Here is a 23,030-nt window from a genome sequence, read left to right on the forward strand (position 1 = left end):
ACTGTCTTCTTGCATTTTGTTTTGTTTTGTTTTGTTTTTTAAACAAGAGTTATTTGTATATTCAGAAGAAAGCTTAAAACCAGTTGTGTTTTGTTGCTCAAACATCTGTCATGGGACATTGCACCCTTTCCTGGCAACATTTGGCTGAGAATGACACCTCCCGTTCCTTTGCAGGGACACAGCTGACTGTGGAGGTCCACCCTCGAGATGCCATGCCCCAGCTACTCAAGAAGTTCTCCTTGGCTAAACGTACGTACGTACAGGGCTGCATTTGTGTGGAGGGCTGGCAGGGAGGAATCAAAGTCACTTAATGGGCCAGAGCCCAAAGTAGGCCTCTTCTGGGGGCAGGAGAAGAGTAACATAGGTCTACACACTGGAAGGAGGCAGAGGCATGACAGGTTCATTCTGGGGCCTCTTTTCTCCATAACTGATACCCACTGTTCTTGAGTCTGTGCAATTAGGTGTGGGTAACCCAAGGCATTTAGCTAAAGATGAATTTTATTACAAGAGTGTTGTTTTTAGATACCATTTATTGTCTGCCCAAAAAGTGGCAGACCCAGTGGTAAAGATTTTATATTCATTAACTTTTTAATGCTTTGTTATAAACCAACATTATCCCCACCTTATAAATCAAAGTGAGGCCCAAGGAGGTAAAATACCTGCCCAAGGGACCAGCTAGAAGTGGGTCAGAACCAGGTCTGCCTGAGACCTGCACTCTTAGCCACATGCTTGGCTGCCTTTGGTACAAGGTGCATAGACTCAGGCCCATGATGTCTATTCCAGATGTCTGATCCTCTCCAGACATCTGTCTACCTTATGGCTAAAGGGGCCTAGGGAAATTCTGGCCAAGGAATGTTGACTCCAGAGCAGCCAGGGCTCAGGTTCTCTCCATGTCCATGCATGGGCAAGACAGGCCCTTCTGGCTGCCTGCTCCTGCAGCCATCGGTGGTCAGGGTCTCAGAAAAGCAGTCAGGTATAGAGCGGACAGGCCCTGGAGTCAACTGGCTGAGCTCAGATCTCTGCTCTCACCTTGGACAAGCAGCTTAACTTTCCTTTTGGAATCAAATTCCTCATCTATGGAAGGAGGAAAACAATTCACCTTCCTTCATAGGACTGTTGTGAAGTTAAATGAGATAGTCTAAAGCACAAGGCAGACATGGGAAGTGCACAAGAAACGCTAGCTTCTTGTTGAACCCTCATCACTCTACCAGAGAATGGAGATGGAAATAAAATATAGATGTAAGAAACATAAGGACCACTGTTTCTCTGTGCCTCTATACATTTGCAACCTTCCATTGTATTTACAACCTTCGGTGGGTTTCAAGGGTATGTAAAACATCCCGCCTTGACACCCTACTCCCCACCTCCTCCTGGTTCCATCAGGGACCCACATCTTCCTGACCTGGTTTCAAAGCAGCAGCCCCTCTCCTGGAGGAGTCTAATAACCCTTGGCAACCATTCTGTGTGAACAGTCCAGGATTAATAGGATTTGGTTGCCTTGAACGTTCCTGAGGAATCACTTAATGATTGCTTGACCTTTCTGGGTTTCAACTCCGTAGGAACTGCCTTTCCCTCGCCCCACATTCATTTCTTCCCGTGGCCAGCTCTTATCTGGCAATGAATGCACTGGTGATCTTAGCAACCCCAGATGCATTCCAAGATGGCAGGGGACTCCAGAGCAAGGCGGGAGCTCCAGGATCCAGGCAGACTCACAGAGGATCACTAAGTGTTGATGTCAGAGTAAATCCTGCCTTTGCTCACAGACCACCGTTCTCTCTCTTGGCATTCCCTCCCTGGTTCCCAGTGCTTCCTCAACCACAGGAGGAAGTCTAGAGTCATTCCAGCAGTAATAGATGTTGGGTAATATGGGAGCAAGAAGGCTGGGGGAAGACAGTGAGGAGGAGGGGTCAGAAGCCAGGACCACCAACTAGACTATTGTCTGTGCTTGCATTTGGATTTCTCTTGAAGCGTCTCTACTTCTGACCTTTGGGATATTGCAGGTTTACAAAGTGATAAAAATGGAAACACAAGACCCCGGCAGCCTGGAACGAAAGATGCCCATGGTGAGTTGCAGCGCCTGCTCCAGGGTCATTCTGTGAGGTGGTGAATTGGTTTAGCCTCGTAGGCCAATCTGTGTGAGAGTCGGGGGCCACCCCTGGGCTCAGGATGGGGATGAGGATCATGATTGATTAGCAATGTCTTCCATGGACACAGGCAGGGTAATGAGAAGCTCACACACCATATGAGCCCAAAGCTGAAGCATAAACCCCAATAACAAGGCAACCCATTACAGAAAACATATTAAAAACAGAATTCAGAACTGTGTTAACCTTAAATGGAATGCCAAGCATCTGTAAGGTAGGAGGCATGTGAATACGCAGAACGGGACAGAGGGTAAAACCCTGAATGGGATGATAGATGGCCTGCCTTCTAATTCTATTTTTGTCCCTCACTCACCTTCTGTGGGCCTCAGTTTTCCTCTCAGTAGACCAGATGACGTCTAAGGTTTGGTAGAGTTTGGCACTTCTTCCCATTGTTTTGCTTTAAAATTAGAATAATTCAGTTAATGCCACTGGTATTTTAAATGTATTTATGCAAAATCATATTTAGAGCTTATGTAATCTCTTCAGAAGGTAAATTTAATGAGGCATAAATCATTGTGGGTATTTTTAATGTTCAGATATTGTAAAATGGAACCAAGAAAGGGTAAAATTAGTAATAGGGTTTTGAGTCCTATTTTAGAAATGTCATCCTTCTTTTCAGTGGGGGCGGGGGAGACCTCATTTGCAGAGTTGTGCTGAGCAGAAATTTGTTAAATGTAAGTCCACTTCATATCCACTTAGGTCAGACTGCTAGCCCTTGTCAGAGAGTGGCAGGAGCCGGATTCTGTGGATGGAGAAGGCAATGAGAGCCTGCTGCCGGTCCCTAACTCCTCCCTTGGAGGTGGCGGGACAAGGGCTGTGCTCATGCCACACAGGATAGGGACTGACAGTGATCTAAGTAATAAGAGACAAGAGATCCCAGCTCCAGAATCAGACATGTGAGCCACAATGGTGCTGGGCCTCCAGGGAGCCCCAGGGTAAGAGTGTACTGGGCAGAAGATTTGGGAAGGGTCCAGGAAACGTCTTGGCCCTTTTAGAAGGAATAGAAAAACAAAGAAAGAAAATGCTGGGTTGGTGAGTGACCATCACAGCCTCAGGGTCCGGTTTACACAGCCCGCCTGCCCCCCCAGCACGCTGTGCCCCCTCTCGGGAGAGGAACAGCCCTCAGATCCTGGTTATGTCTGAGTCCGTGAGGTGGTGAGGACCCACTCAGAGGCTTGGGGTCAAAGAGACCAAATACCTCTAGGGGCCGCTGCAGATGTCAGCAAGAAGCGAGAACGCAGTGCAAAGCAGCCTTGGGGAATGTACCAGAGCTAGTGGGATTGTGAGGAAGGAAGGCCCGGTTCTTAACAGGAAGGGACCTTGCAGCAGTGGGAAAGTGCAGACGGACCCACATGGCCTGTTCAGACAGCTGACTGGAGTTTGAGAGCTCCTCTGTGGCCGGAAGTTGGCCAGCTCCCTAACCAGCTGCCACTGCCCCTCAGCTGATGCTGGCCCAGGAGGGTTGTGCAGGAGCTCCTCCCACTCCCTCACCCCATGTCTTGGGCCTGTGGCACCAAGGCACGGGTCTCTCACAGACCTTGAGGGATGCACAGGCAGACGCAGCCACAGCCCCCTCAGCGGGCACCGAGGCGTTATACCTTGTCTCCTGTGTTTGCCCACAGGGGACTCCCAGCCCACACCCTCCCAGGGAGCAGAGTACCACTGACCTTACAACGCAATCCACCATCTCCTTCACTCTCCCGGGGGCCCCACAGATGTGTGCTGCAGCCCGGTGGCTGAGTCCAGCAGCCCCCAGGGAGGGGGAGGTCCTGAAAGTCAGGCCCCTTCCAGAACCAAGGCTTCATGCAGCCCCCAGTGGACACTTTCCCATGTTGCTCTGTGGTTTCCAAGCTGGCTGCCATCGCCTGGGGGCCCAGGAGCACCCCTCCCAGGGGAGTTGGGCTATCAGCGAGTTCAGGGATGATTGTCCCTTTGGACCCATTGTCCTCACCTACACCCTGGCCTCCCACCCACCTTGCCTGATTTGGTCGGCCTTTTGAATAAGGGAACCCTAATAAGAGGGACCCTGCCAGAGCCCAGGCTTCCTGTCAGTCTGAGACAGGAGTTTGCTGCCCATCCATGGCTGGTCTGACCACCGGTCAGTTAGCCCTGCAGCAGCTGACTGGGGCCGTGCTGTGTCCTGGCTTCCTATGAGAAAGGCGAGCACAGATGAGTGATTATGGGGCCCAGCCTCCCTCTGAAGCCTGCCCACAGCACTTGGGGTGCACGTCGCTAGCACACACTTGGCTTTCCTGAGGTCCTCCAGTCTCCAGCTAACTGTGGGCTTGGGAGGAAGCCTGTCTGGGTGCCAAACCCACAGAAGCTTGCATGGCCTGGTGTTAGCACACCCTCCTTCGATACCCAGGGTGCCCTCCACCCTGGGCACCGTGGCTATGGCACAGACCCTCCCTCCTTGAGCCCACCAGGGACTGGCAGCATTCCTGGATGCTTCCCACAAAGCACATTTTCCTGGAACAGTTAGCAGGAAATCTGCAGAAAACTGTATGATGGGGAGAAGGGGGTTCCATCATTAATCTGTCTGAACACTGCTGAGTTCATTGAGGGGAAACCAGTTTCTTTACTGCTGGCTTCCCGGGGTCTGCAGATAGACTTAGATCCCCTGTGAGTCTCCAGAAGAACTGGAGGAGTTGCCATTGTCCACAAGCCAATTTGACTAAAGAACTCTTCTAGGAGATGTAACCCTTTGGGAGCAGTGTTTCAGGCTCTGGGAAGCATATTGAAGGTCAGGCAATCCCAGCTCCTCAAAAAGACAGAAAGGCCTGGGCCAGGCCACCCTTGTCAGCAGGCCTCAGTAGCGGACCAAGCCTTCCTGCGTTTGCAGCCTACCCCTGGGATCGGTCCAGCCTGAAATCCATGCCCCTGGACCTGCGGCAGTTTGAGAAACTGGACACCTTTGCCTCACAGGTAAGAGAAAAAACCCCTCTATGTAAGGCTGCTTGGAGATTCCCGAGTCAGGGTAATGAAGCCTCTCTTAGGGTCCCTTCTGAGTGCACCTGCAGTCCCTTGGGCAGATGGCCTAGAGTGCCTATTCACATCATACGGATGGGTAAGAGAAGGCCAAGGCTCCAGACCCCTTCCATCCCACCAGTGCCGCCCACGGGGTCCTGACGTAACCCCCACCCAGGGTGCACACCCTGCAGGCGTGTCTGACTAGAAGGGCCACAAAGCTGGGCCCATTGCCGAAGTTGAGTCATCAAAGGCTGGTAAGCAGGGAGGTCATCTATAGTCTAAAAATACCACCCTGTGGTTGGCAGCTAGTGGGTGCTCAGGAAACTAGTTTGGTGAATTGATGAGTGGATGGATAGGGACCTGAATCCAGAGTCAGATTTGAGGCAGGACCTTCAGCAGGGGGCGGTCCGCTGTCCCAGAAGGAGCAGGTGTGACATGGATTAAGTGGGAAAAATGAGAGCAGAGAGGAGTGGAAAGGTCAGCACTGAGCTGGAGGCGGAGGGAGGACTGCATCCCGGGGTGTGTGAGGGAGGTGGAAGGCAGGGGGCTCACAGGCTGCTGGGCTGAGGGACGGAGGGAGGGTGGGATAGCTCCTCGCTACAGGGAGCAAGGGTCAGGGGTGACGAGTTTGTTTCGGGGCCGTGGGCTTTAGTACCTGGGGAACAGCATGGGAAGTGACCACTGGGCAGCCCATCTCCAAGCCCGGAACCCTCTCCAGCCTGAGGAGATCTGGGCAGGAAACGCTGTTCCGGGAACCATCAGATTGAGCTAAGAGCTGAAGCCATGGGTGGGTGTCATCTTGGGGAGGACAGGGCAGGAGGTCCAAAAGGGCCCTGAGCCACCAGAGACCAGGGCAAGACCAGGAAGGATCAATGCTCTCGAAGGTACAAGGAGAGCTCCCTGAGGTCAAGGAGGGTCAATAGCATGAGCCGTTCAGTCTGGTCCAGTGAGGTCAGGATAGACTCATTTCCACTACTTCCCCACTGAAGCACTTCCTATTCCCAGAGGGGGAGTTGAGAGGAGGGTCGGATCCTCAGCCAGACTCAGCCAGACTGAGGAGCAAAGCAGGGGTGAAGGAGGAGGGAGTGGAGAGAAGACCCCACAGGAACCTGGCAGAGAAAGGGAGGTGAGATGTAGGTAGCCCTAAGAAGGAGATCTGGGGAGGGGGTGCAGACAGGAGGGGATAGGGCAGCCAGGACTGGAAGGGAGGAGGTGAGGACACAGGTGAGCAGGGGCACTGCCTGAGAAGAGCAAGGCCTGCAAAGACAAGAGGCCCAGACCGAAGGCTGACAGAGAGGCTGGCTGCACGGGAGGGAGGCTCACTGAGGGGAAATCCTGCCTGAGTCTTGTTGAGTCTGAGGCCAGGTTGTCTCAGAGGGAGAGAAGGGTGGTGTGTCGGGGTCTGAAGAGGGTGGGATGTGTTGTAATGGCCGCCAGAAGGGACAGGACAGGCTGCTGGCCAGGCTTGGAGAGCAGTGCTGGGAGCCCAGCTGAGGCCAGAGACCCAGCCGCAAAGCAGTGGGTGTCCAGAGCCCGCCAGGCCCTGGTAGAGCCGGGAGGTAAGGACCAATGGCCCAGAAGCCAGGAGGTTAAGTCAGGAGTCACCCAGGCTGGAGCGTGGGCCCTGCCATGTGTCAGGCGCTGTCCTTGGCCCTGAGAGAGGCACAAAGATGAGAACTGTGGGGTTGGAGCTAGACATTGAACAAAAGGAGGCAGACAGCAGCTGGGTGGGTGGGAGGCAGAAGCAGGGTCCAGAGTTCTCCTTGTGGTCAGACAGTACATCCTGGAGTGCTGAGCTGAGTGGTGGAAAGGATCCAGGAGCTCAGGGAGTACCGTAGGGTGGGGGCTGGCCAAGGCGCAGGCAAGAATTAAGCACCCAGTTGCCCCAGCTTCTCTAGAAAGATTAAACATAGTCAAGGCTGCCTTGCCTACAACCCCAACCATTTTTCCTCCCAAGGGCCCCTGCAAGAAAACCTCATATGTTCTTTCTTTTAATCGTGGTAAAATATGTATCATTTAAAATTTGCCATATTAACCATTTTTTGGTGTGAAACTCAGTGGCACTGACTGCCTTCACGATATTATACAACCATCACCCCCAAACAAAAACTCTATACCCATGAAACTGTCACTCTCCATTCTCCCTGGTAACCTCCAGATTACTCGCTGTCTCTCTGAACTTGTTTACTCTCAATGTTCCACGTAAGTGGAATCACCCAATACCTGTCCTTTTGTGTCTGGCTTGAATAGCCTCACGTCTTCAAGGTTCATCTGTGTTGTAGCATGTGTGAGAACTTCATTGCTTTTCCCGGATAAATAATATTTCATTGTAGAGATATACTTCATGTGTTTACCCGTTCATCTGTGATGGACACTTGCGTTGTTTCTGTCTTCTGTGTATTGTGAATGATGTTGCAATGAACATAGGTGAACAAGTATCTGTCTTGCTCTCTTCAGTTCTCTTGGGTATATACCTAGGACTGGAATTACTGATCATACGATAATCCTGCTCAGCTGTTTGAGGAACCATCAAACTGTTTTCTACAATACTTGCGCCATTTTACATTTCCACTCACAGGGCACAAGGGTTCTAATTTCTCCACATCCTTACTATCTTTTTCACTGTAGCCCTCCTATTGGGTGTGAAGTGGCGTCCTGTGGTTTCAATTTACATTTCCCTAATTATGTGAGAAGCTTTTCATGGGCCATTTATATATCTCTGAAGAAGTGTATATTCAAGTCCTTTATCCATTTTAAAATTGGGTTGTCTTTTTGAGTTGCAGGAGTTCTTTATATATTCTGGATATTAATCCCTTATCAGAAATGTGATTTGTGACTATTTTCTCCCATTCCATAAGTTGTCTTTTCACTTTCCTAGTCATGTTCTTTGATGCCCAGAAGTTTTTTATTGTTATGAAGCCCAATAAATCTATTTTTTTCTTTTGTAACTCGTACTTATAGTATTCTATCAAAGAATCTGTTGTCAAATCCAAGGTCATGGTTATTTATTCCTGTGTTTACTTTGAAGAGTTTTATCATGTTAGTTCTTTTATTTAAGCCATTGATCCTTTTTGAGTTAACTTTTTTAAAAGATCTCTTTATTTATTTAGGGAGAGAGAGAGAGAGAAAGAATTTCAAGCAGACTCCCTACTGAGCCCAGAGCCCGACACAGGGCTCAGTCCCACAACCCTGAGATCATGACCTGAGCCAAAACCAAGAGTTGATTGCTTAACTGACTGAGTCATCCAGGCGCCCCAAGTTAATTTATGTATATGGTATGAGGTAGGGGTCCTACTTCATTCTTTTGTAGGTGGATATCCAGTTGTCTAGCACCATTTGTTAGAGACTATTCTCTCCCCACTGAATAGACTGGTCATCCTTGACAAAAAAATCAGTTAGTCATAGGGGTATAAGCTAATTTTTTGATTCTCAGTTCTATTCCACTCACCTATATGATCCTTGTGTGAGTTCCACACTATTTTGATTACTATAGTTTTATAGTAGGTTTTGAAATCCAGAAATGTGAGTCCTCCAACTTCGTTCTTATTTTTTCAAAATTGTTTTGGCTATTCTGGGCCCCTTGCCATTTCATATGAAGCTGAGGATTGGTTTTTCCATTTCTGCGAAAAAAGGCTGTTGGAATTTTGTAGGGATTGTGTTAAGTCCATAGATCACATTGGGTAGTACTAAACATGGGTAGAAGCTACTACACCTGCCCAATGCCCACCCACCTGGATGGCCCCAGGGTCTGCCAAGAAAGGGTGTGTGGCTCTAGGACCAGTGACTCAGCTGGTCAACACTCCCTGATATGTCCAGCCCCCCAACCAAAGGCTGCCCTCAGCCGAGCCCTTGTGCCTCTGGCCCTCTCCTCCTCCTTCTCTGCCTGGAGGAAAAGCAGCACCGGCTGCCAGTAGCAAGGCACTGGGGCTCCCATAGCCCCCATCCAGGCCCTGACATAGCCCACCCCTCCCACCCCCCAGGTGATGGTCAAGAGTGGCCTGGACGAGCTGGTGAGTGACCTGCTCCAGGAGGCCCACAGTGACCTGGAGAGGGTCCGCGTGATCTGGATCTGGATCTGCCACCACATAGGTAGGCTCACCTGTGGTGCTGCTGGCTCTAGGACTCCCTTGATGCCACTCCCTGAAAGACCCTGTTCCTAGGGGAGACTGTCTGGGATTCACTTGACCACAAGTGTGTATGGCGTGAGACGGACAGTAGAGGAGAAGAGTTCCCAGATGGCTAGGTTGAATTACCAAAGACTAACTAAGGAGGGTAAAACTTGCCTTGTACTAACAGTCTCCATAAAGGGTCATAGGGTAGGGGATCCCCTGTGGCCATCTGCCCACAGCCAGTGACCAGAGTTAAGGCCCTTTACCCGGGGGCAGCATTCCCTCAGTCCTGGCTCCCTGGTAAACCTGCTATACAGACCTGAGAACCCAGAACAGAAGGTCATCCCCAAGAAGGACGGGGAAGGTTCATAGATATTGGAAACTTATTGCAACACCAGGGTTCCTTAAAGCACCAGTGCCAGAAAGAGTGGGCTCGCCCCTCCCTCTCCCTGTTCCCACACCCACAACCTCAGCCCCATCTCCCAGCACTCAGAGCAACCTCAGGGGGCCTGGGCCTGGGCCTGTGCACCTGTCCCCAGCTCTGCACAGGACAGCCTTGAGAATCTGGCCAGGTCAAGCCAGGTCCCAGAGGGGTTGCTAAGGGGATGTTGGATGTTGGATGCTGCCCCTTGCAGTCAGTGGAAGAGCCAGATGGTGCAGTGGACTTCTAGCATTTTCACTATGACCTTCTAACCAGCGGGGGTCTCTCCTGATCTGCTGCCACTGGACTTTTCCTTTGTCCTCCCAGAGCAGCAGTGAGGGATGCAGCTTAGAGGATGAACTCACCTGACACAGGTAGGGTACCTGACCACAGAGCCTGAGAGGCCACTTCTTCCCTCCCCAAAGCCAGCAGCTCTGTTCAGCCTGGGCCTTAAGAGGGCAGAATCAGAAACAGAACATTAGTAAGATACACATTTCCTGCCTGCCACCCTTGCACACGTTCCCTTCATGCCCTCACCGGCCACAGTGATTCCTGCCTCAGGACCTCCCGCCAGGCCTTCACTACCCAGCAGCCCTTTTTAGCGGTAGCTCGGAGCGCCTGTGGGTCATCATGAGACTTTGGGGTGGCAGCTGCAGCAGGGATGGGTGGTGAGCAGCCTCCCAGGAACTGCTTAACGGAGCTGTGTGGTGGGGAGGACAAGGGGGGAAGACAAGGGCCTCAACCCCTGGTGCTGTCTTGGCCCCCTTTCCTTCCAGCCTCTCCTCAGAGGCCTAATGAGCCAGGCAGCCTGCTCTGCCACTGCTTCGCTCTCCCGCTTGCCACCTGCACAAGGAGATGACATTTCCCAGAGCTTGCCCTGGCTGGGCCTGGTTCCCTTCAGCCTGCAGTGGTTTCTCCGGGACCTGAGGGAGGCCAGTCCAAATGGTGCTGAAAAGCCAGCAGGGGGTGGGGACGTGTCCCAGGCCACAGGCAACCACCCTTGGTTGCCTCCCAGGACCTGCTTACTCACAGCCTCCACTGCCCTCCAGAGTATGACGTCGAGGCCGCCCAGGAGAAGGACCGCCAGGCCTTCAAGCCCACAGACATCCTGCGGACCCAGAAGACCAACTGTGATGGCTACGCTGGACTCTTTGAGAAAATGTGCAGGTACGAGCGGGGTCCCACGGAAGGCAGGCAGTCCCGGGCTGACCACTGCGACCCCTCCCTCCCTTCTCCCCTTCCAAAGCACCTCACCTACCTTCAAGGCCCACATGCCAGGTCTGAAAACGGAGTTTGCAAACTCTGCTCTGGAATCCAAGTGAGTCCTGAAAAGGTCAATTTCTCCCTCTTTAACACCAGCATAATTGACTTTGTACCATCTGCCGGTTTCGCGATGCATTAACATAATGGCAGATGAAAGCGCAGAGATAATTTGGTTATAAAAGGCCCCTTTTCCACCTTCTCTGATCTCTGCTTGGCTGAAGGTTAGAAGAATGGCAGGTCTGGGAGCAGTGGGACAGTGGCTGCTGACGCCAAGGGGACAGTGAAAGCCTGTCCTCTGGCTGGCACGGGGTCCCTCTCTCGGGGGAAACAGATGATCTCCTACCCGAAAGGATTTGTCAGTTGGAGGAACTGAATAAGTAGGAAGTTAGGCTTTTCTCTTGGAGGCTTTGGGCTCCATTTTCATTGCTCTGGAAATGAGCTCCTGGCCAGGCCCCCGAGTGGGTGACAGCAGCTAAGGAAACCATTTGTGTGCGGAGGCACCATTGCTGGTTCTAGGTGACCTCCAGAGAGACTCCAGGCTGGTGGAGCCCCACCAACCCCATAGCTTCCCATGCCCACACTCCAAGGTCTGCTGGGTTCCAGAGGAAACAATCAGGGAGCCCAGGAGGCCGCTGAAGAGCCTCTTCCCCGGGGAAATGGATAGGCTCTGCCCACCGTGTCTGCAGGCCTCTGGTAGTGGGCCTTCTCAGGGACCCATGTCAGCCCACCAGGACTCAGGTGCCCATTCGTCAAACCAAGTGCAGCAACAGACACTCAGGGGTCCACAGGCGGGCAGTTGTGACGTGTGTCGGGGTTGTGTGTACATGTTGACGCAGACAGCCCAAGACGTCCTGCTCCTGCAGACACGCAGCTCTTTCCTGGCCTAACCATCCCCCCTCCCCCCCGCCCCATTGTTGGGCCCTCCCACCTCCCCACACCACGGGCTCTTCGTGTCCCCCACCTCCACGCCACACCCCTGACACCCCCATCCCAGAAGCAACCAGGACAGGTCAGGCCCCTGTGGATGCCAGCCCCTCTGCAGCCCATCCACTCCACCAGAGCGGGCTCTCCCTCCCACCCCTCCCATTCCTACCCCGGCTCCAGGCCCTGGGCACCCCAACATGCCTGAGGGCCTCTCCAGGAAATGGGATCCTCACTGGCCATCTGCCCAGACTCCCTAGGCCCTGGGTTCCTGAACAGGGCTCACAGGCTCACACTGTCCTGTAAAGTCCTCCAAAATCCGAACTCTGTCTCCCTTCCAGCCCTGCACACTGAGACACTACCCACACTTCTGTGTCCTCAAGCTCACTCCACTCCCCTCTCTCTAATACTCCTTCCAGCCCCACTCCTGGATGGTCAAACACCCCCCCACCCCCCACATTGTCCCCTCCCTTGATGTCATCAACAGCCCGTGTACGGGCTCTGGGCTTGCCATATGCTTTTATTTAGTAACTTTTCCAAAATTTAAAAAAAAACTTATTAATTATAGATGATTTATAAAAGGGACAGAAGCAAAAAGAAGAAAATTAGGTCACTCTGACCACTTAGAGATAACACTTAACATTTTGTCACATTCCTTCCCAGACTCTGTTCTATTTTATACCTGTTACCTGTGCTTATTTTTCCTTACCTGTCTTGTGGGGCCAATAGGTCTTTTATGTGTCTTCAGCCACCCTCTCTTTGTTTCTGCTACCCCTGTGAATGCCCAGCTCAGAATCCTACACACCAGAGGCCGAGGATGACCAGAAATGACAAGATATTCATAGCAGATTTGTATGAAATGGGCCTCCCTCTCATTTTAAATCATGGACGAACCCTCAGTCTGTTTTCAGCTCTATTTGTGCCTGGCACCTTTCAAAGTGTAATTTTCATCTTAGCTGGCCAACTTGATTTTTCAGGCATAGGATTTTTCAGTCATAGGATACATCCTTCCTTATCCAGTATAAGCCTTCCAAGCATGGTGCTGAGGGGGTGCCAGACTGAAAGTCAGAAAGACGTTCGCCGTCCTCAGCTCCCCCATCCTTAATTTCTAGTCCTCAATTTACCACTTGCTAATTGCGTTCCTTCCGGAAAGGCACTAACTTCTCAGAGTCTCAGTTTTCCCATCTGTACATGGGGACCGTAGTACCTGCTGGCAGTGCTATGGTTAAGTGAGAACATGCAGTTTGGAGTTTGCTCACCTGACTTTGGGGTTGTTGGGTTGTTTTTGTTTTTCGTTTTTAACTTTGCCTGTCTTTCTTGAGTATGGGAACACTGTCACTCAGTGGAACTGTCCCGCAGACACACATAGACCCAGAAAACTGACACTTGCCTCGAGTGAACCTGTCAGTTTTGGGCCTGATCCGGATGCTTAACAATGGTCTTCCTCTGGGCTGCGGCTGATCATTAAATCACATCCCAACATTTTGCATCATTTCAAGCTAGGTTTTAACCTGGCAGTCAGCATGTGAAAACTCCGTTCGCTGCTCAGACGGTGAACGGTAGCTCACGGTTCCCTGGATCCCTTTAACTTTGGCTTTAAAAGATCAGTAACCTCGCCCATGCATCACTTTCCTAATTCCCCTACTTTCCGAATAATTGCCAGAGGTCTGGTAAATTCATTAGCTGAGTCCTTAATAACAGAAGACATGTAATCCTCACTTGCTGATTGATCCCGGCTCGGCTGTCAGCGCGGCCTCTTAGCAAGAGTAGTACCCACACGGCCATCATTACTTCTGCCCGTCCATTCTGCCTCCTTGCAGCGGCCTCATTAAAAACTGATTGAATAAAGTAATTCGGTGGGGAACTCAGATATTTTTGCAACATCCTTCATTTCCTCATCGTCTTTCCCAGGTAACCAATGTGAGTTTTTTCTGTTAGTGCATTGCTTTTAACTGCTGGTCTGGCTTCTTTCTGACTTCCCATCAGCCAGCATTAGTGTCCCTTCTTTTGCCTCAGTTCCCCTCAGCCTTCATGAATTCTGCTTAACCTCCTTGCAGGGGCCAAGCTTCAGTTCCCAGATTCCTGCCACCAAGTCAGCCTACAGTACCACCCCTCCTCCTGTTATCATGACTCTGGCACCACCAGCTGGCAGAGTTTCTGGAGACTCTGGGGAAAGCCTGGAGCTTAGTGCTCCTTTGAGGCTTTGATGCTGGGGAGACTGGTTGTCACCAGTCAGGTGTCAGCAGGCTCCCCACCCGTCCTCCTGCTGTCACAAAGAGCAAGAGCAGTGGCCAGCTTCTCCTCAGCCTGATGTCCCAGACGATCCCAGCACATCATTTGCTTCCAAAGGCCCCAAAGGCTGGGGAGTGACCATTTCACCCTCCTGAGAAAGGCAGATATCCTGGATTACCTGAAGTTATGCCCAGATCTGACTTTGTCATATAAAGTCTCTGAAAAGGACATCTGAATTCCCCCGCCCTTGTAGATACACTAAAGGCTAGTGCCCACGGAGATGAAGGATGTCACTCGAACAAGCCATCCTTTAATTTTGCTCCCCCCATACATTTATAAATTAAAACATATCTTGGCATACTAAAGGACATCACAAAGCTTCCTGAACTGTGTGTGTCAGGACAGCTGAGTCCTGCAACTGCTCTGGCCACTGGTGGGCTGTGTGTCCCCTGGCAAGTCAGCCTCCCTTTCTGTTCTGCTGACTCCTCGCTTGTCAGAGAGGAGGGCCCTGAGGTCACACACCCAGAAGGCCCGACACAGGGCCTCAGAGTGAGAATAATTACTGCGGTTATAGTGACTGACCTCACCGTTAAGGGTGGTGCGAGAAAGGAGAAAGGAGACCATGCTGTCAGATTTACAGGAAATCGACTCTATAAACAGCGAAACATAAGCTATGGTTCTGCTTGTTCTGCTTTGATATAAAAATCACAAAATTTGGGGGGCACCCGTGTAGCTCAGTTGGTGGAGCGGCCGACTCTTGGTTTGGGTTCAGGTCATGATCTCAGGGTCATGAGATCGAGCCCCACATCACGCTCTGCACTCGGCACAGAGCCCGCTCACGATTCTTTCTCTCGGTCCCCCTCTGCCCCTCCCCACTACTTATGTGTTCTAGATAGATACATAGATAGATAGATCTTTTAAAAAAAGGATAGAAAATAATCGAGGTACCAAAAAAAAGGAAGAAGAGCATGCTTCCTTGCATCTCCCATTAACTACATCCCTCCCTCCCTCTCTTATTTTCCATGTGGCTCCCATTCCCTGGAGAGCTGATGGGAGCTGGAGAGGTACACTGAGGTCAGAGCCTGACGCCTGCAGGGCACATGGCCCACCCCAGACAACGTGGCCACCTGGAGGGGGCCTGGGAGTGGTGGGGTTAATGCAGTGTTCCAGGTTCCCACGGCAGGCCGTGGACCCTGTCTGTATACAACAATAGTCACAGCCAGGCTGCACCCCCTCTGCAACTGATACCACAGGTGTTGGCCATTTAAAAGCTACCACAGGTACAAACCAAGACCCTGCAGCCTGAGGTTATCAGATCGATGTCCTGGGATGGTAGTTTGGGCTCTAGAATGGCCAGTCAGATCTCATAAGGAGGTGGAAACATTTCTCATCTTCTGTCTCTTATTCCATGCTCTCCTAGACCTTTCCGGCAAATCCCTCTTCCTTTGGGTCCCCTAAAAGGGCTGTGTGCATCACTAGCATTTTAGTGATGGTTCACTTATCTAGGGCAGCCAATGAACTTTCCTTTCAGAATATTTTATTAGGATATAGTATTTATTATATGATATGATATGATATGATATGATAACCCTAACCCTAACCCTGGTGCCTGGTACATGCTTTGCACAAAAGTCAGTGGTCTTTCAATGGCAAGAAATGTTTGTGGGTCATCCTGACTAGCAACCAGCAGCTGGAATTACTAGTCCCACAATTTTGCATGAGAATTATGGATTATTAAAAATAATGCTTTACATCATGACTTCTTTGTCCGCTTCACCTTGCACATTGCTGCCACGTAATAAAATATCCTCCTATCATAGTCAAGCATGGCGTAAGCTCACAGCTAAGATTCTTTTTTCTTCTTTATTCTGCCCCAGGCATTCTCCATGGCCTTCACAGCTTCCCTCCAGCCTGTTATAGGAGAATCGCCCCGCCTATCAATCACGTAATGCCAACCTTTCTTTTTGCCCATGATGGGCCTGGCAAGGTCACCCTGGAGGCGACCATAGAGCTTAGACTGAGCCCAGATCCCCTGACTTGGCCCAGTGACTGCCCCTCCAGCCACACACTTCTACCTCCTTCCGCCCTCCCCAGGCTTGGGGTCGGGCTTTCACTGCTGCTCCCCCACTTGGTTCTCAAAGCCTACGTCCACCGCCCCCCTCATTGGGAGGGTTCTCTAGGCCCACTGCCCAGACACAGGGCCGGCCACACTGCCCACAGTGACACCTGCTCTGTTTCACTGCGACCCCCAGGGCCGTGGGGATGTGCAGGGCTCCCCTTTTTTCCTGGACCACGAGGTGCTGTGAGCAGAGGCCAGGCCACCACGGGCAGCACATCCAGAGGGCCAGAGCTCCCCTCCGTCAGTTCCTTAGTGCAGAACTCTTCCCGGGACTCCACATCCCTCCACACGCGCCCGGAAATGGATGCACACAGACGTTTCTGGGCAAGAAAGGAAAATAACTCACCGAAGAATGTAATTTCAAGGAGTATTTATGGCTTTTTTCCAATTCTAAAAGTAACACATAATCATTACTGAAAATTTAGAAGATCTAGAGAAGTTTAAAGAAGAAAATTACAATTGCCCATAATGACATTACTAGGAGACCAGGTGCAGTCTGCCCTCCTTCTCTGCCTCTGGCCCTGCACACGCACACCCCCCGCCCCACACACACACACTCAGGCCTCACGCTGACAGCAAGATTTCACAGGCTTCTGTTCGTTCCTCTTGTGTCAGGAGCACATCTTACCTCACACTGCTTCTCACTCACTCTGAGTAGGGGGAGCCCTGCCTCCGGGGAAGCCCCGCAGTGGGCCCCTCCATCCCCCTCTTCTAGCCTTGCTCTCGCCCCTCCCCCTCTGCTGCCTGTTTTCTCTGAGACAGTGAACACATTCAGTTCCGACCACCAGAAACATCCCCTCACCCTCTCTGCAGCTTCTGCGGCAGGGGACTCCCCAGGCATGCACAGCCCCCCACCCTCACACCCACTCCCCACCACCCCACCCTGAGGGCTTCTGCTCGGCCTGCTGCCTCCTGTGCTTCCTGCCTCCCGGCTGCCCTTCTGCTCCAGGAGTAGGTTTCGGCCCTTATCAGCAGAAAAACCTGACATTGGGATCCCGTTCCTCTTGCTCTCTGTCCCCGTTCCCCGAGTGCTCCTGAAGTCCTTCCTGGGCCGCCTGGCTGCTCTGTTCTCTTGGCATGTCTCAGAGAGCCTGGGAGACCCGGCCCTCCTCTGTGAAGCCACAGGCAGGAGGGGAGGCCTGAACCCCATGGAGGAGGGAAGCCCGGGAGGACGTGGGAACAGGACACTGTTCGGGTGAAGCAGGGTGGAATGTGGAAACAAGCAGGCTCCCCATTTCGCTTCACAGCTTCTCTCAACGAATGATAAGTAAAATTTAATCCAGTATTCCAGTGGGCAATTAAGCTTTCTGGGGGTGCTTGGGTGGCTCTGCCGGTTGAGCATCTGACTGGTGTGGAGCTTTCTTGAGATTCTTGAAGGCTCTGCCTCTTCCTCTGCCTCTCCCCTCCCCGCTCCCTTTCCCCAGCTTGCTCACATGCAGGTGTTCTCTCATTCTCTAACTCTCTTTAAAAAAAAAAAAAAAAAAAAAGATTTAGAAACATATGTTTTTATAGGGAAAATTTCCCCTGTTCCTGTAACGAATGTGGAGCTGTTTCCTCCATCACCCTGAGAGGCCCATGGCCTTCTTGTTGAGGGCACTGGAGTCTGCAGAGCTGGTCCACAGAAGGCCCCCAGCCACCAGAGGCCACCAAGCCTGGCTGACACAGAGAGTACAGAATTGGCTCATGGGAGGCGAGCGCAGAGTAGGGCAGCTGGCGATGCCTAGAGGAGCCCCACTGAGGGAGCCACCGTGACCATCCTGGGGAGCATAGACAGTGTGTTTGTTATACCAAGCTGTCAGAATTCAAAGGAAAGTCTCTTAAAGAAGGAACACCTTTTTGTCCTTCACACAAAGACCCCCAAGAAGGCTCACACAGGGCGTCCTCTGGGTCAGAATAGCAGCCGGCCCTGGTAACTGCCGTGGCGTGGGCAGGCAGCTGCAGAGGAAGGCCAGCGGCTCATGGAAGGACTCTCGGGCTCTTGCTTTGGTCTTGGGGTGGTGCCTCAGGGTTTCAGCTACAAACACCCACACTGTAGCTTGCCCATGATTTCTGTGGTCCCCACAGGTGACCGCCATCCATCCCTCACTCTCCCGGCCACCGGAAGTGGTGCCAGAGTGCTTGTACGTCATGGAGGAGCACAGTCGAGAGGGCTGGACAACTCGGGCCGAAGGGCCAATGCTTCCACCCCTCAAAGGACATCTATGGGGGACACTGAAACTGTGGCCAGGACAGTCAGTCAGCATATGACCTGAGCGCACTGTGGTAGCTCTGGCAGGTGGACCTGAGTGATCTTAGCCATGGGCCCGTCTGCCCTGGGCAGGGCTGGACATACCGGCTGGCCCGTCCTGGCTGTCTTAACACAGGTGTCCTAGAGCATGATGTCATGGAGAGAGTAGGGCTCAGCTTTCTTCTGTACCCTCATCCCTCACCCCTCCCTGACACCCTATCCCTGTCACCCAGACCCAACTCCTCAGCCACGTGTTTCGAGCTTTTCTGATCCTTCAAACACATCATCCTTTCCTTGGTTTCCATGTTCTTGGGGGGTCCTTGCCACTGCACCCATTGTCCTCCTGAAGACCCCAGGTGGAGCACTCAGGCAGGTTCTATCTGGGGAAAGATGTTTCTGAAGTGATTTGCTCAGTCTCTAGGGAGAAGCGGGCAGTGGGGACTGAAGCCAGTCTGCACCGGCAGGACCAGCCAGCCCTGTGTCGCCTGTCTCCTAGCCCTGGAAATAAGATCCCTCGGGCTGTTTGCATGGGACTGTGTGAAAGGGAGGGAAAAGGAGAGACACAGAGGGACACACAGCAGACTTGCCTGAGACCTGGGGCCATAGACAGATGTGCAGGGGTCCAGCAACCCCACCAGGAGCCACCTCTCAGACCCCCGTCCCGCCCCCAGGATCGCTGGAGTGCAGTGCGTGACTGTGCCTGGCTACTCCAAGGGCTTTGGCTACCAGACAGGACAGAGCTTCTCGGGGGAGTTTGACCATGCCTGGAATGCTGTGTACCTGGAGGGGAGATGGCACCTGGTGGACAGCACCTGGGGCAGTGGCCTGGTGGATTCTAGCACCTCCAAATTCACCTTCCTGTAAGTAGAAATCTCAGGGCTGTTGGGTGTCCAGCTGGTGGAAAGCGGGGAGGCCCGAGGTTGAAGGAAGTGGGAGGGCCAGGAGGGCCAAGGGCACCTCTCCTTGCTGCTGGTCACCCCCAGGCTTCCTCCAGCTCTGCAGCGTGCTAGGTCCAAGCCAGTAGGAAGGGCTGGATATTTCTGTCCCCTCACCGTCCACTGCCTAAAGCCCTCCTCTGGCTCCCCATCGCTGCCTTGGCCCAAGGGCTGAAAGCCCCGCATCCGCCCACCGGCCATACAAGAGCAGAAGGAGAGTTGAGAGCTGCTTCACCATCCGCAGATTCCCTTCAGGCCTTGGACCCACTGGCTGTGTTACAACACAGGAAAGTCAGAATTCCCTTCCTCCACTTCCCTGGACCCAATGCAGCCACATCACATCTCTGAGAAAGGGGTTCTGTTTGTGGGAAGGGGTGCTGAGGGTGCACAGAGTCCCTGTGAGCCACGGTGGGGCGGGGTGCTGGGCTGCAGGGCGCTACAGCACGTCTCTTCTCCAAGGCTCTGGCCAACTCCGGTTTTACCCTACAGCCATGACATCCCCCCGGAATCATAACATCTCTCAGCGACTCAGATTCTTTTTTATCTAGAAAAATGAGAGCGTTGTCTCTGACTTTTGCAGTTTAAATCTCGACAGGTCGGCACACAAGCCAAACACAAGCTACGCGTGAAGCTTTAGCTCAGAGGAGTCTCCCTGTTCTTCTCTTGATCTCCATCACTGACCGCTAGAGAGCCGTGTCTCACTGGGCCCAGGGACCGCAAGAGGGCTGCTCACCCAGCACTTCTGCTGCCTGCCCTCCCTCCATCCTGCTAGCTGACACCGGGTGCCTGGGTTATGCCTTTGCTCCCTCAAATCTCTACTGGGCTTTGAGAGTAGGCGGAACCCATTCCCCACCTGGACACAGCTCCACCTGGAGTAGGCCTTCCTGCCATGGCCCCTATTTCTGCAAGCAGCCATGGAGGGGCCATCTGCGGTGCCTGTGATAAGACTGGAGATAGTGCCTCTCTCCATTGGGTTGTTGACAGGACCCCTCCTGTGGAGGTGCTAGACAAAAGAAGGCCCCAGATGTCCCCCTGCGAGCCCCCACCTCCTTCTCCACAGAGCTGAGGCCTACCTACCCCCATGGCTACTGACCAGCTTCCCCCCCCCATCTCTAGCTACAATGAATTCTACTTCCTCACCCACCCTGCGCTGTTCATCGAGGACCACTTCCCAGACAACAAGAACTGGCAACTGCTAAAGCCACCTCAATCCCTGAGGCAGTTTGAGAGCAACATGTATCACAAGAGTGAATTCTACAACAAGGGGATGCTGAGCGCCCACCCAGAGACTTCTGTCCTCAGAACAGGTAAGCCCAAAACTGGTGGCTGCTACATTGGCAGCAGGGACGGAAAGCCAGCTCTGCCCCTCAGGCACCTGGGCACCCAGGGGACCCAGCCAGGGCCCGGGAGCTCCCTGTAAGCTGTGTGTATATGCAGACGCCCACTAAGGCAGCCAAGGCCATTGGGCCCTTGGGGGAGGACACAGCCATAGGTCACATTTGCAGGGACAGACACCTGCTCACGGCAGCATAAACCAAAAAGCGGCTGCATAGGAAACGCTTGGGTTTCCCTAGGCCCTGAGGACCCCAATTACAGCGCAGCCTGTCAGGGAGCCAGGAACAGAGCGTCCCCAGCTGGGTGAGTCTCTCTCAGTTCCTGCAGCAGGTGAAGGATCGCCTCAGGCCTGGCTGTCCCCACCTCCCAGTTCGGATCCCTGACAGAAGCTCACTAGCCTGCTGTATTCTCCCGATCTCCTGACCAAGAGGACATGTTGGCTCAGCCAAGCTGGGCTCTGTGTGTCAGCAGTCCAAGCAGGGAGTGGGAGAGCAGTGGGTGTCTCCCAGGACAGAGGACTGGGGGAGGCTTTATCAGGGAGTAGCTGCTGAGCGGGACCTTAGGAGCTGGAAGAGAGCAGGCGTCAGCACACGCAGGGACAGACACGCTCTGGAAGGACACAGCAAGCCCTCCAACGTCTGAACTCAAGCACCCCTAGACCAGGGCTGGCTCCAGGGGCGCAGCCTGCCTTCCTCTCTGTCCTTCCCTTGACAAGCTCAAATGCCTGTCGTCTCTGCCGGCTTCCCTCCTGGAGGCAGAGTCCAGCCTTTTCCTCCCAACTTCCCTGGGAGTAGGAAGGGCAGGACCCATAGCTGAGCTGTCCCCATGGCTGGCCTAGACTGACCTTTGCTCCCCACATCCCCACAGGGGCCACAGGCACCCAGCCAGGTGTGTTTGGGCACTCTGAGGTTTGGGTGGGACCAGCTGTGAGGGAGAGGGTACAGAACTGTGGTCACGAGCCTCATGACCTTTGTTTTATGTATGTCGAAGGCTCTGGTGCCTGGTCCAGGGCTGGGCACATAACCTGGACACAATACAGGGCTCACCACAGCCTAGTCGGTGCATCTACCCCCGCAAGCCCACCCACACACACCCCCACATTTCAGCAAAGGCCTGCCTGTTGGCACCATCTCTGAGAGTAGGGGGTCCCCATACTCCCAGAGGGAGGACCTGAGCTGGCACTGGCTGTTAGCACGGAGAGGTCTGTGGGCGGGTCTGCTAGTGAGCCCCATCCCCCATGTAGAGGGATAGGGGTATGGGGAGCACAGGTGTCCCCATGTTACTTCCAGCCGATTTCTTCCTTCTGCCTCACAATGCTTTCCTTAACCAGTTTGCTGAGCTCTCGAATACTCTTCTAAAACTACAAATATCTGGAGGCTCCTGCTGTTAAAATGACAGTGTGAGGTTGCTGTCTTCAAGAACACATTTTCTGGGCACAGATCAGACGGGGAGCCTGTTCTGACTGGTGTGGGCCACGGAACCACAGGGAAGAATGGACCGGGCCACACCAACGTCAAAGTAATGCCACGGAGTAGAACTTGCCTTGGCAAGAGACACAGAAATGTAAACACTGGGTTTCTTAATATACAGTAATCTCAAATTTGATCCCGTATTCGTGATGCGTATTTAAGGACTATTTCTTTGTTGGAGCTGGTTTTGTTAAAAGTGGGGAAGGGAAGAAAGCAGGAGAGAGAAACAGGTGGGTGAAAAGCAGGGAAGGAAGAGGACAGGGGAAGTGGGGGGGCGGGATGCCAGCAACAGGGGTCGGGAGGTGGAGGGAGGAGGGATGCAGGAGAGGTCACAGGCTCCCACAGGGTCCCTAGGGTCGCCAGTCCTTCTTTCAAATCTTCCAGCCCTTCAGCAATCCTTTGCAGAGAATCTGCTGGCCCAGGCACCCTGTTGAGGCCTGGGACACGCAGGAAAGGAGGCAGGAAGCCAATTCCCCGCAGCGCTCACTCCTATGGAGAAGATAGCATCGCAGGAACTCATTCAGTACAACAATGCTAAGTTTCCTGAAGGGGATGTGGAGCGGCAAGAAAGGCTTCCAGGGGAGCTGGACCTTACTGAGGGCTCAGGAAAAGGCTTCTCTACAGTCAGACGTTGTGCTAAGGTCTTACCTGGTTTGGGGGAAAAGGGTGGAGGGGAGTACATGTGTGAGGGCTCCGGGATGTGTACCTGGAGGAGGCAGGAGAATGCGCTGCGGTCCCAAAAAGGAGGTCCTGACTCAGGCCAGGCAGGAGGGGACAGGACTCTCACTGGTCTCCAGTTTGATGGTGACTCACGCAAGTGAACACAGGAGTGACCAGGTAGCTAATTTGCCAGGGGCCCTCGGGTGGGACTCCACATCAAAGGTG

The 23,030-nt window shown here is 52.9% G+C and overlaps 1 protein-coding gene across 1 annotated transcript in view; it reads left to right on the forward strand.

The window, feature by feature from the left end:
- KY (kyphoscoliosis peptidase) overlaps window positions 1–23,030 on the forward strand; it is a 46,904-nt gene that overhangs the window by 17,676 nt on the left and 6,198 nt on the right. Inside the window, exons 4-10 of the mRNA XM_080798779.1 lie at window positions 175–249; window positions 2,001–2,063; window positions 4,987–5,069; window positions 9,095–9,203; window positions 10,694–10,811; window positions 19,078–19,266; window positions 20,458–20,648. Of these exons, the coding sequence (XP_080654905.1) occupies window positions 175–249; window positions 2,001–2,063; window positions 4,987–5,069; window positions 9,095–9,203; window positions 10,694–10,811; window positions 19,078–19,266; window positions 20,458–20,648 (828 nt within the window). The remainder of the gene's footprint in view (window positions 1–174; window positions 250–2,000; window positions 2,064–4,986; window positions 5,070–9,094; window positions 9,204–10,693; window positions 10,812–19,077; window positions 19,267–20,457; window positions 20,649–23,030) is intronic.

The sequence above is a fragment of the Martes martes genome, assembly GCF_963455335.1.
Source record: "Martes martes genome assembly, chromosome: 1".
Lineage (NCBI taxonomy): Eukaryota > Metazoa > Chordata > Mammalia > Carnivora > Mustelidae > Martes > Martes martes.